Below are 12,266 nucleotides of genomic sequence, written 5' to 3'. Positions count from 1 at the left end.
GCGGAGAGTTCCAATCATTGGATGTTACAAAATGGCTGCCATGAAACATATTTTTGTCCGAATATTTGCTTCTAAATAACCTAAAAGATTTTTTTAACTTCTCAATATATTTAAAAGGGTCCCATTAGATTAGGGGCTCCCAACCAATTTTGGGTCATTTCCCACCCATGCATTTCACGAATAACTGATGCCCCTGTGATATGCGAATTTTATTATTAAGTATTTTAAGTTAATTTACCTGAAGGAAGATGAAAAGGCCATTAACTTGGTATATTTTTTAGGGATCGGGGGGGGGGGGGTTGTCCACTGGGTATTTTTATACTAATGAAAAATATTGCCTGAATACAACACTCATTATGCAGTATATAACGTCATTGAAACACTATCATGCATCTTTTTCTGCTCTTTAGGTATATTTCAACGTGACGCATTCATATGAATTTGTTTTTCAAAATTAAGGCTGTAAAATGTAGTCAGCTGAAGGGCGTACCTCCTGCCCATGACCCACCAAAACATTACCATGGCCCTTCCCTCCATTGGGGTCTGTGAAGAGATGGTTTTAGAGAGGGGACAATGGGACACTCGCCTGGGTGCAGAAATGCTGGGGGTACAAAATTTCAAATAAAAAATTTAACGGTTATAATCATTTTGTAATTTGTGAAATTTTATTTTTATTAAAAATAAAGTAGAACGTGCAGTTGGCAGTAAGTATAAGGAAATTGATTAATAAATGAATTTAATAAGGGAAAGTTTTGTAAGGTTTCGCCGAATCTTTTTTTAGACAGAGAGGGATGCTAATAAAGTTTTTTTTTCCCGGGCACAAAAGAGGCCAGAACCGACATTAAGCCTGCGCCCCACTTTGAGAATCACGGCGTTAGATAGATTAGTGTAATAAGATCAAAATCGGAATAAATCTTCTACTTGATTTTTTTTCCGCTGTTTTTCTTACGGACTCGGTGCAATTGGTGTGTGGACGGTTCATATACAGCATACGTCTCAATTGAAGGTCATTGGCTTCCCGCTACTGTTCTCAACCATTCTTTCTGCATTAATACTCAATTCAGTTGGCGCTCATGAACGAAAAACGAGATTAATTAAAGTATAATAAGGACGTTCCAAAATGTACTGTTGAATTAAATGCAGCTGTGGATGGGAAAAATTCCATATAAAAGACAGCTGGGATATTCTTACCCCTAAACTTCTTTTACTAAACAAGAATTTACTCTTCTGGTAACTCCTACAGAGTTAAAAAGCAACACTCCGTCAAGATGTGTTCCTAGGAGTGGGGATCCCTTGAAAAAATTAATTACAGCGCCCCCTGAGTCTTCATCTAGCATCCAACGTGTGAGGATCTAGTGTTGTTAACTGTTGAGCCAAGTTTTTTCAGCCGGACCATTAACCTCTTAAAAAACAATGGTCAGACAAAGACTAGTTTGTCCCGAATGTAGGCGTAGAGTCTTTTCAAACTCTGTGAAGTGTGGAGGGTGCAATTGCTCGTTTCACGCAGGAGCAGAAAAATGTGCCAGAATTGATACAGCTAATTGGAGTGAGAGCTGGTGTTGTCCTGACTGCTCCTCTAAGAAAATGCCAATCAATAAGGTAAATTCTTTAAATTCACCTGTTTTACCTTCACCTCGCACCCCTCGTTCTCAAATTCAAGAGCTAAGATGCTTAATATCTTAAAAGAGCTCAAATCGCCGGTGCCCCCCCCTTTGCGGAAGTCGACTCTAGCCTCTCCCTATTTACAACATGAAGTGACGTCCCCCCTCTTGAAGTTTCTTGTCAGACTGAGTGCCAGACCTTTTCTTCCGTCGACCCATCCTATACTCTGAACACCACCATTGGAAAATTACGCACCTGCTCACGTGAGGTATCAGTTCAGACCGAACCTTACTCATATGTTACCAGAGAAAATTTAACGTATCCAAATCCCTGTGTTAAAGATTTTGCTTGCCTTACAAATCTTGATATTCTTAAACCATTAAAAGACAGACTAGAAGAGTTATTAAGCTACATTTCGACCGTAATTTCTGAACCCCTATCTGTAACTCAAAACAGTGATATAACAAAGAATAATGAAGTAAATCAAGTGAAATTAAAAAATTCAGAAAATGCTATATTTCCCTTCGAAAATTCATTTGAGAGGTCAAGGGCGTTTGAACCAGTGACAAACCAGGTGATTAGCAATGACATTGACTGGAACGGTCAAGTTAATAATGTTGAAATGAAATCAATTATTCATGAACGTAATCCTACTGACAAATCTTCTATTAGTATGGTGGATGATCAGGCTCCCGAATACAGGAATAACTTAACGGCTTCCGGTTTTATGCTGAATTTGAAAGAGGATAATGACACCTTTGTTTTAAAGACTAATAAGGTTACTACGAAATCCGATGCAGATATTGAAATTGTTTATGAGAAACTTGTGGCATATGAAAGTGAAGGAAACGGAAGAATTAGCTGAAAAAAAATGGTGATCAGCGTGTAATTGAAAATAAAGAAAAAACAAAATCAGTTTGCAAGGATTTTTTACGTGCAAAATGTGACCACGGAAAAAAGATGTAATCGGCTCCATATTTGCAAATATTTTCTGACGGGTTCTTGCAATAAAAGTTCGTGCTCGTTTGACCATGTTTCAATTTGTTCTGTTTTTATGTCGGGTCGTTGTTTCGGTTGTGACAAGTATCATGTTTTTATACCAAAGTTGTTTAGTAGGTTATTCTCTAAGCCACAAGCTATACCTTCGCATGTGTACGATGTTAGTTCTAAGAATTTGACAAAAAACGGAGATGGATTTCGGAGGGTGGCCCTGCCCTTTTTAGGCCAGCGTCGAAAGCACTCACGACCCCATCCTCCCCTTGGTCAGGTTCCTGTCGACATCCATTCTTATCCCCCTGCATTTTCAGCTCAACAATTAAAAAACTCTTCCCGATTACATACTCCCCCGCCTTACCCATTGTTATCTCCGCTTCCTCTCCGTATACAGAAGTCCTATTTCCTTCCCCCTTACAGTATGCTGCCCCATACCCTCCCTACTCCGCCGCAAACCAGCAATTTCTTGACGGACATGAATCACTATTCCCACCCAGCCCCCCTTTCCCAGCACCTTACGAAGCCCCAGCCCATTGGTTTTATCCCTCGTGCCTACCCTGTAAACGTGACTCAGGTCTGAGACTTTTTGCGTCCAATAATTGTCATATAATAAGTCCTCATGCTTCGTCCATATCCTTGCCCGTCCCCCCACATCCAATTCCTTCTCTTACCCCTCTTCTCCAAAGCATAATAAAATTAAATTAAAACCCTACCCCCCAGGAAATTCTCAAACCCATCAAGTTTCCCTGTCGCGATTCCCCAATCGGTTTGTTTTTCCTAAACTTTTAGTTACTAATGCTGAAAGTCTTAATTTTGAAAAGCTTACTGAACTCGAGGTGATTTCAGAATCACATTTGATAGATATTATAGCTGTTACTGAAGTTCAATCCCATGACCCTGGGTCCCTACACCTGACAAATTATTCAGAGTTTATTAAACTCCGTCCTTCAGACCACCCACTCGGGAAAAAAGGTGGCGGAGTTCTGTTTTTACTAAGAGTCACCTTTACCCAAAGGTTATTCAAGTCCCTAACTTATCCGAGTATGATGAAATCCTCTGGCTAAGTGTTAGACCAAAAGTACTCCCTCGTCCATTTAGTATTATTGCAATAGCTGTTTTCTATTACTTCCCAAATCAAAATGTCAAGTCAAAACGTAATTTTATCCAGCAATTACAGGCAAGTGCTGATTTTGTTATTTCTAAGTACCCCAATGCTGGCCTTTTTTTAGTTGGCGATGCCAACGACCTTAAAATGGATTCCTTTTGTGCTTCACTTAAAGTAAAGCAAATTGTCAAAACACCGACGACTCGGGGAAATACCTCTCTTGATGTTATTTTAACTAATATGTATAATTTTTACAGCCCTCCCTCAACTTTGCCCCCATTAGGTGGGAGTTATCATCTTTCCATTCTTTTGTCCCCCTCCTCAACTTTTAAGCATACTTTCTCAAAGACTTATAGCACTTACCACCCTCTTCAAAATTCTGGTCTTCTTTCTTTTGGTATGTGGCTGAGTACTGAAGATTGGTCCGACATTTATAGTTTACAAAACCTTGATGAGAAAACAAGCCACGTTTCATAAAAAGCTAATTGATAAATATCAAATTTGTTTTTTCCCAGAAAAAAGGTTTAAAAGGTGCTCAAGTGATAAACCCTTTATTAATCAAACAATAAAAACACTAATTAGAACCAAATTGAAGCTGTTTAAGAATGGTAAACTCGATCAAGCCAATATATTAAGAAAATCAATTAAAAGAGAAATTCGTAAATTGGCACGATCATACTACAAAAATAAGATCGAAGAATTGTTAACTAATAAGCCAAAAACTGGCATTCCGAGGTTAAAAAGCTATGTGGCAGGAGTCTTGACCAGCTTAATTTCAACTGATCAGAGCCCCCTGATGTTACTGCAAATAGTCTAAATAAATTTCTCGCTTCCATTGTCCAGAGCCTTCCAGCATTGCCAATCCAATTATCAACAGGAGCCCCATCCTCCTTTTTCCCGACTGTTTCCCCGTCTGAGATTGAAAGAAGAATTGATAAGCTAAGAAAGACAAGTGTTTGTCCTTTGGATATGCCATTTCCTCTTATTAGAGCCTTCGGTGACTTCCTGTCTAAGCCCTTGTCTGTCCTGTTTAACGAAATTACTAAGTTTGGGCAAATTCCAACAATTTGGAAACAGGGTTTCATTACCCCTTTGAAAAAGAAAAACTGAAAGCCTGGCTTTGATGGCGTTCGACCTATTACGCTTACTCCTATTTTTTCAAAATTGTATGAAGGATTCCTTGCAGATTTGCTAAAGGAAAAAATCCTACCTCTTACTGACCTGAAACAATTTGGAAACCTAAAAACAACTTCTACTTCCCACTACCTCGTTTCTCTTATTGACCACATCGGGAAAATCCTCGAAAAACCCAATTCCTGGCTAAACTTAATTTCTATTGACCTTCAGAAAGCCTTTGACCTTGTTAACCACAATATTTTAATTGAGAAACTAGAAAGCGAGTTCAATATCGATCCCTTACTGGTAAAATTGGTTGCCTCATTTTTAACAAATAGATCACAGGTGGTTAAATACCAGAACCATTACTCATATCCTCTCCCTACCTACAGTGGCATACCCCAAGGAACTCTCCTAGGCCCCCCTTTTTTCAGTCATGGTTAACAGCCTTGTGAAGGAAGTTCCTGACCGTTGGAAATTTTTTGATGACCTAACGATTGTTGAAAGTTGCTTCAGAAATTTAATAAGCGACCCTATGAGTATTCTCAATGAAATTGGAAGTGAGGCTTTGGACCTAGATATGACCATAAACCCCTCTAAGTCCATGATAATGCCGATTTGTTTCCTCAAATCCTCGACCTGTTTTCTTAATCCTATCCCTCCTGAAATTTATGCATCCTCGGTTAAATTACTTGGAGTCACAATTTCTTCAAATTTAAAGTGGGATATCCACGTTAAAGATATCATCCATAAAGCTAATGCGTCTATCGCCCTCCTTAAGCTCCTAAATAAATATAGCCTCCGCATCTTGAATATGCTTGTCCAGTTTGGCCCCCTGGCATCTCCCGTGAAGAATCAGACAAAATTGAGTCAATCCAAAAAAGAACCTTGCGAATAATTTTCAAAGAAGGCAAGGTGCCTTACTCTCTGCTCCTAAGACAAAAACTAGTTTGGAAACCCTTGAGCGAAGGAGGTCGTCGTTGTGCCTCCGTTCTTCAAAAATGCAATAACGAACCCTCGGACGGCAAGTATTTTCCCCAAACATCACTCACCATCCAGATTACGACAGCCTCGAGCTGTTTCTGAGCCTATCCCAGTTTTGTCTCCCATTCGCTGCGTTACTTCCAGATATGAAAAAATCTTTGTCCCCTTCATCACAGAAAAAATAAATAAAATAGCCAACTAGTTTCTCCTCCCCCCTTTTTTTCTTTCTTTTTCGTGTGAGCTGCTTTAGGTCATTAGACTAATTTGCTTGCCCCCCGCTGTTTTGGTTTAGTTTCCCTTTTAATTCATATGTGTTTTTCGTGTGTTTTATGCTTCGTTCTTTTTTTTTGTGAGTTTTTGGACTTTTTTTTAGTGTCCCTTTTAATTTGTAGATATATATATATATATATATATATATATATATATATATATATATATATATATATATATATATATATATATATATATATATATATATATGTTTATTTCTTGTTCTTTTCTGTATTATTAGACGTTTTTTGTCCCCTTCCCTTTTTTTCTGACATATATTTTTTTTACTCATAATTTGATTATCCATTATTATTAGTGTTTTTTGCTTTGTTTTTTTTTTATTAGTCGACTCCGAAGTCCGAATTCGGCCCTTTGAGGGCTTGTGATAGTGATTTTTTTGAAATAAATATCTTATCTCATCTCTCCCCTCCCGACTTACACACAAGGAAAAAAGAATAAAAATAAAAAAGTGACCAAAGTAGGCAATCTCTCAGCCGTGACGAAAAACTTATTAGACCATATTTTAGCTAACTTTTGTGGAATGCTTAGACACAGAAAAACTGACAAATTTTCTCAACGAAAGAAGTGTATTTTTCAGATATTATCAAATAAAAGTGAGTTTTAAAAATGTAGTATTAGTTGCATTTAGCTGAAAATTTGGTGTGGGGGGGGGGGGGAAGCGGAATTGAGATTTTGTTTTTAAGAACTCTTTTACAATAAAACACAATTTCCAGTTCCCTTGCAACAAATTACTAAGTTTGAATTTAGCACTTAATTTTTTTTGTTTTAGCAAAACAAAGCCATGAATGATGTAGGCAATTTTGACATACTGTTAGGAATCAAGTTTTATTTCTGCTAAAACTTCTTGGAAACAGTTTTTACAAGCCAAAGTTTATTTAACCCCGTCTCAAACTTTCTTTTGTAAATTTTGGAGAATAGATGGCAAACTCTTTTGTTTTTACCAATTTTCTCCAGAAAAACCCCTGGACAACTTTTCTACAGTTGTGGATTAAGTTAAGAAATTCTGGTTAAAGGGATTTCTTCTGCTCCTAAATAAGGTCATGCAGGACAACTTGACAGGCAAACTTGATCATCTAATATTTGCATACGTTTTCTGTTTGTTGTTTGATCTAGTATGAGACCAAATTCGAAATTCGTCCGGAAGTCTCTTGCTATTGTCTCGAAGAAAAGAAAAAAGTTAAATGAAAGATGGTTTTTTCTCGTGTTTTGGAGATCCCGGATTCTAAGACTTACTCAGATAGTTGAGCGTGTGGTTGGATAAACCTCTGATATGAAGATCGAGTCAACTTAGAATGAAAATTAAATAAAAAAAACAAGTTTTTTCAACTGAAAGTAAGGAGTGACATCAAAACTTAAAACGCACAGAAATTACTTCGTATATGAAAGAGGCTGCTTCCTCATCAACGCCCCGCTCTTTACGCTAAAGTTTGACTCTTTCTCTCAATTCTTCTTTCTAAAACAGTAAAAAACTTTAGCGTAAAGAGCGGGGCGTTGATGAGGAAGCAGCCTCTTTCATATACGAAGTAATTTCTGTGCGTTTTAAGTTTTGATGTCACTCCTTACTTTCAGTTGAAAAAACTTGTTTTTTTTATTTAATTTCTGAACGTTTTTGAATCAATGCATGTTTTGATTTTGGCTCTCCGCAGAGGAATAATCAAAACGAAATTTGCATATTTTTTTTTTTTGGCACAATGGCTTTCTCAAAATTTTGATCGAATCATTTTGAGAAAAAAAGAGCGGGGGACGAAGCCTAGTTGCCCCTCGATTTTTTGGTTAATTAAAAAGGCAACTAGAACTTTTAATTTTTTACGAATCTTTTTATTGGTAAAAGATTTACGTAACTTATAAATTAGCTTACGTAAAGAACTTTTGTATTCTCATGTTTTTATTACATATATGAGGGGATTCGCCCCATCGTCAGTACCTCGCTCTTTACGCTAAAGCTTAAATTTTATCCCAATTCATTAAGAATGACCCCCTGAATCACAAAAGCCGTAGAATAAGTAGTTGAAATTACCGAAAATACTTTAGCGTAAAGAGCGAGGTATTAGAAGGAGGTGAGCCCCTCATATGGGTAATAATTTCTGTTTGTTTTAAGTTTTATTGCTGTTCCTTACTTCCAGCTGAAAAAGCTTTTTCACTTTTATTTTTTAATTGTTTTTTTTTAAAATAATGCTAGTAAATCCTGCTCTCCCTTCATGGAAATTTTCTTCTCCCATTACAAATTCTCGAAGGAAAGTTCCCCCAGCATATCCCCCTCTTCTCAACCCCTCCCAAAAACCAAAAAAATCCTCCTGAAAACGCCTGTATACTTCCCAATAACCATTACTATATGTAAGCACAGGTCAAAGTTTGTAACTTGTTGCCCCTCCCACGGGGACTGTGGGGGAGTAAGTCGTCTCCAAAGACATAGTTATAAGGTTTTTCGACTACGCTGAATAAAATGGCTATCTCAGAATTTTGATCCGTTGACTTTGGGAAAATAATTAGCGTGGGAGGGGGCCTAGGTGCCCTCCAATTTTTTTGGTCACTTAAAAAGGGCACTAGAACTTTTCATTTCCGTTAGAATGAGCCCTCTTGCAACATTCTAGGACAACTGGGTCTATACGATCACCCCTGGGAAAAAAAACAAAAAAAAAACAAAAAAACAAAAAAACAAATAAACACGCATCCGTGATCTGCCTTCTGGCAAAAAATGCAAAATTCCACATTTTTGTAGATAGGTGCTCGAAACTTCTACAGTAGGGTTCTCTGATACGCTGAATCTGATGGTGTGATTTTCGTTAAGATTCTATGACTTTTAAGGGGCGTTTCCCCCTATTTTCTAAAATAACGCAAATTTTCTCAGGCTCGTAACTTTTGATGGGTAAGACTAAACTTGATGAAACTTATATATTTAAAACCAGCATTAAAATGCGATTCTTTTGATGTAGCTATTGGTATCAAAATTCCATTTTTTAGAGTTTTGGTTACTATTGAGCCGGGTCGCTCCTTACTACAGTTCGTTACCACGAACTGTTTGATTCAGGAATATCTTATGGTTGAGGCAAGCTCTAACTTACCAGTCATTGTTGAATCTGACTCAAACTGAATTTCTAATTAAAGCAAATTAGGTCAAACTAAACTTAAACTGCAATTTTTCTGTTCATATTATATCTGGGCCAACATCTAAAAGATAAATTTGTTGACCCTAAACTTCCTTCACTGCGTCGAACCAAACCTGAAAAAATAAATTGAAACCAAATTTAACAGAATTAAAAGATTAAAGCGTGTAGCTCCAGTGTATTAAGAGGAATTTCGGAGTGCTTGTATTTAGAGCATTTTATTCCTGTGTGTTTGAGTGTCAGGATATTCGAAATTGGTCAAAATAAATTTTGAGGTGAAGGAAAGATGGTTTAGTACAATCAACGGTAGTTGTTCAGGACAAACTTCAGTGTACTTTAGTACCTGACCAAATATCTATCGGTGGCCAAGACATAAAATCATAAAATCAGATCTATTTAGCAATTCGATTCTTAATTGCTTTTCATGGATAAATGGTTTTTTTCATAGGCCTTTAAGAGGGTTGATTTTGGTACAGCTGAAGTCACCTGTATCTGTTTTTTTTTTTTTTTATGGTTGTACATAGGTTGAAAATACTTATTTGGAGACGAAGCTAAAACAATTTTTGAGTCCTCAATACACTTTGGATTGACTTGATAAATCTTTACTTCCTATCATTTGCTGTTTAACAATTGTACTTGAAATATTTCTCTGGAGGAGAAAGGTTTGCTGTCAAATAATTTTATTTCAATATCCTTAGATGCTTTGAAGAGAATGGCGTTACTACTGACTATTATGCTGATAAAAGTACCAGTACAAGCGGGAATGATGATAGTGACGGCGAAAAACAAAAGAAAAATGGAAAAGCAAGAATGATGGTGAAGAAGATTAAAACTTTTCGAGGTAAATTTGGTTACTAGGTTGTCAGAAAAATGTATTTTCAAGATGGTGACATTTAAAAAATTTTTTTATTATCATGGTATTTTTTTTATTGGCCGCTGTACTTTTGCTTGTTTAAGTCTCATCCATCATCACGCGATGCTTTCGTTCCACTCCTTTAAAAAATTTGACATACCAGTGCTTGATATGCAGGTCTGTCAGGTACAGCTCTAGATAGCTAGATAATACCCCGTTTGTCAATATTATCAATCCACATTTTAAGAGGTCTTCTCAGATATCGAGCATCCTCAACTGACCGTTCAGGCTAGACTTTTTATAACCGAACAGGATTCATTCTGTTGATGTACCTGAACCAACGCAGCTAAAGTCTTCTAACTTTATTTAGAATGGTTTCTGCTGACTAGTCTTCAGCTGACTTTTTCGATTGTGATCTGGTGACTGGTGACTGATCTTCAGTGTCCGATGTAGGCATCATATTTTTAATGCAATAAGGATTCAATTGTTTTCAGATTTTACTGCCAATGATTCATACCCATTCAGAGCAATGGATATAATCAGACTGTTGAAAAGATGAACTTTCAGATTGTTCAAAAGGTGGATGGATTTTTTGTTTAACCTTCTGAAGCCAGACCTGATAAGAGTCAGCAATGTAGCTGATAAGGTCAGATGCGTGGCAATTATCAACCGTTGGAAAAATGCCGAGGAATAATATTGATTGACTGTTTTTACTTGCTCACTATCACTTATTATAGAGGAGGGATTTTAAGTATTCTGGCCTAAAAAAATCAAGACTTGTGTGCATACATAGCACACCACTTCTATTCATAACAAACCACTTTTTTTGCGCTTGAGAAACGGTCACTGCCTGTCTTTGGAGATCTTGTATGGTAATAGCTATCTGATCAACATCATCAGCATGGGCCAGTTTATCAATTGGAGTCCAACCATTTTTGCCCCATGCTTGGAGGGTATGTGAGATACCGTCCCGCAGGAATAGGTTGGAACAAATGTGGAAAGAAGATGCCTCCTGGGAGGATACTGGAAAGAATTGAGGTAGAGAGACTATCGGCCGTCAGTGTTCAGATTTTGAAAAGGTTGTACATGTTCTCAAGGATTCTGGCGATTTCTCCTGGGACATCCGTACGTACTGGAGATAAAAAAGTGACTACGAAAATATTTTTTCTCCTGTTCGAAAAAGGTACGTCTATGCCAGATCGTCTGTATCCCACTAGTATGTATCATTTTTTCTAATAAATGATCGTTTTTACAAGGTTTAGCTGGACTTCGAGCATTGAATGACTTGATAGTGATAAAAAGCGTTGTTCCTGTCTTGTAGTCACCGTAGGCCTTATGATGGTCGTTGGCTCATCGGTATGTGGTAATATATTTCGGATCGTTCCAACAAAGGTTGTCGATTACCCTAGATGTGGCAACACTTTGATATTTTGCATTTCTGGTCATGTTTCATATTTGGGAGGAGAAGGATTCTAGGCGGCTTTATTGTTGTGGTGGGCCACTCATTTCAGTCAACTTACAGAGACCGTTCTCTTTTTCTAGACATTCGGCTCTTTTGTAGTTGACCCCTATAGAGGATCATCATAAAATTTTATCCATTGCTGAGGGAAGTTTTGCAACTGGTAAGATTTACGTTTACTCCTCCGCTTGTACTTACAACCCACAGACGAGGATATTCTGATTATGGCACTTGGCATCTACCAAGTGACATATAGCGATCGCAATTTCAGTCCGTCGGTCTTTCTGTCTGTCTGTCGATCTGTCAGTCCCGGTTTTGCTGGTTTGGGCATTTCCAGATAAGCTAGGACGATGAAAGTTGGCAGGCGTATCAGGGACAAGACCAGGTTAAATTAGAAATAGTCGCTTCCCCGATTTAACCATATGGGGGGGGGGAGGAGCGAGCTAACGAGATAGTTGAGAAGAATTTTATTTGCCGATAAAACAAGTTGTTGTTCTTAAGTGTGGCTTGCTGGTATAGCGGTATGATTCTCACTTAGAGTGTGAGAGGTATCAGATTCAAATCCCGGACCACCCCAATTTTTACATGAAGAAGATCCGAAACTAGACGCGTGATCAATATAGCGATCGCTGAAAGTTGCCAGGCGTATCAGGGACTGAACCGGATTAAATTAGAAATAGTCGCTTCCCGATTTGACCATTTGGGGGGGGGGGGGGAGTGAAAGGTCGGCTAATTTGGAAAAGTTAGAAAAAAATAGGC

General features: G+C 37.7%; 1 protein-coding gene and 1 long non-coding RNA gene across 2 annotated transcripts in view; one reads left to right on the top strand and one right to left on the bottom strand.

Annotated features, from left to right (window-relative positions):
• Positions 1-12,266, bottom strand: part of LOC136038640 (uncharacterized) — a 133,527-nt gene that overhangs the window by 13,041 nt on the left and 108,220 nt on the right. The window lies entirely within an intron of this gene.
• The window catches only part of LOC136038636 (phospholipase D1-like), a gene marked incomplete in the record, with an annotated part of 372,020 nt that overhangs the window by 296,307 nt on the left and 63,447 nt on the right, over positions 1-12,266 (top strand). The window contains 1 exon segment of the mRNA XM_065721881.1: positions 9,894-10,036. Within this exon segment, the coding sequence (XP_065577953.1) occupies positions 9,894-10,036 (143 nt within the window).

This window comes from Artemia franciscana, chromosome 18, assembly GCF_032884065.1.
Source record: "Artemia franciscana chromosome 18, ASM3288406v1, whole genome shotgun sequence".
Lineage (NCBI taxonomy): Eukaryota > Metazoa > Arthropoda > Branchiopoda > Anostraca > Artemiidae > Artemia > Artemia franciscana.
Note: the sequence above shows the minus strand (reverse complement) of the source record. Positions and strands in the feature narration are given on the sequence as shown.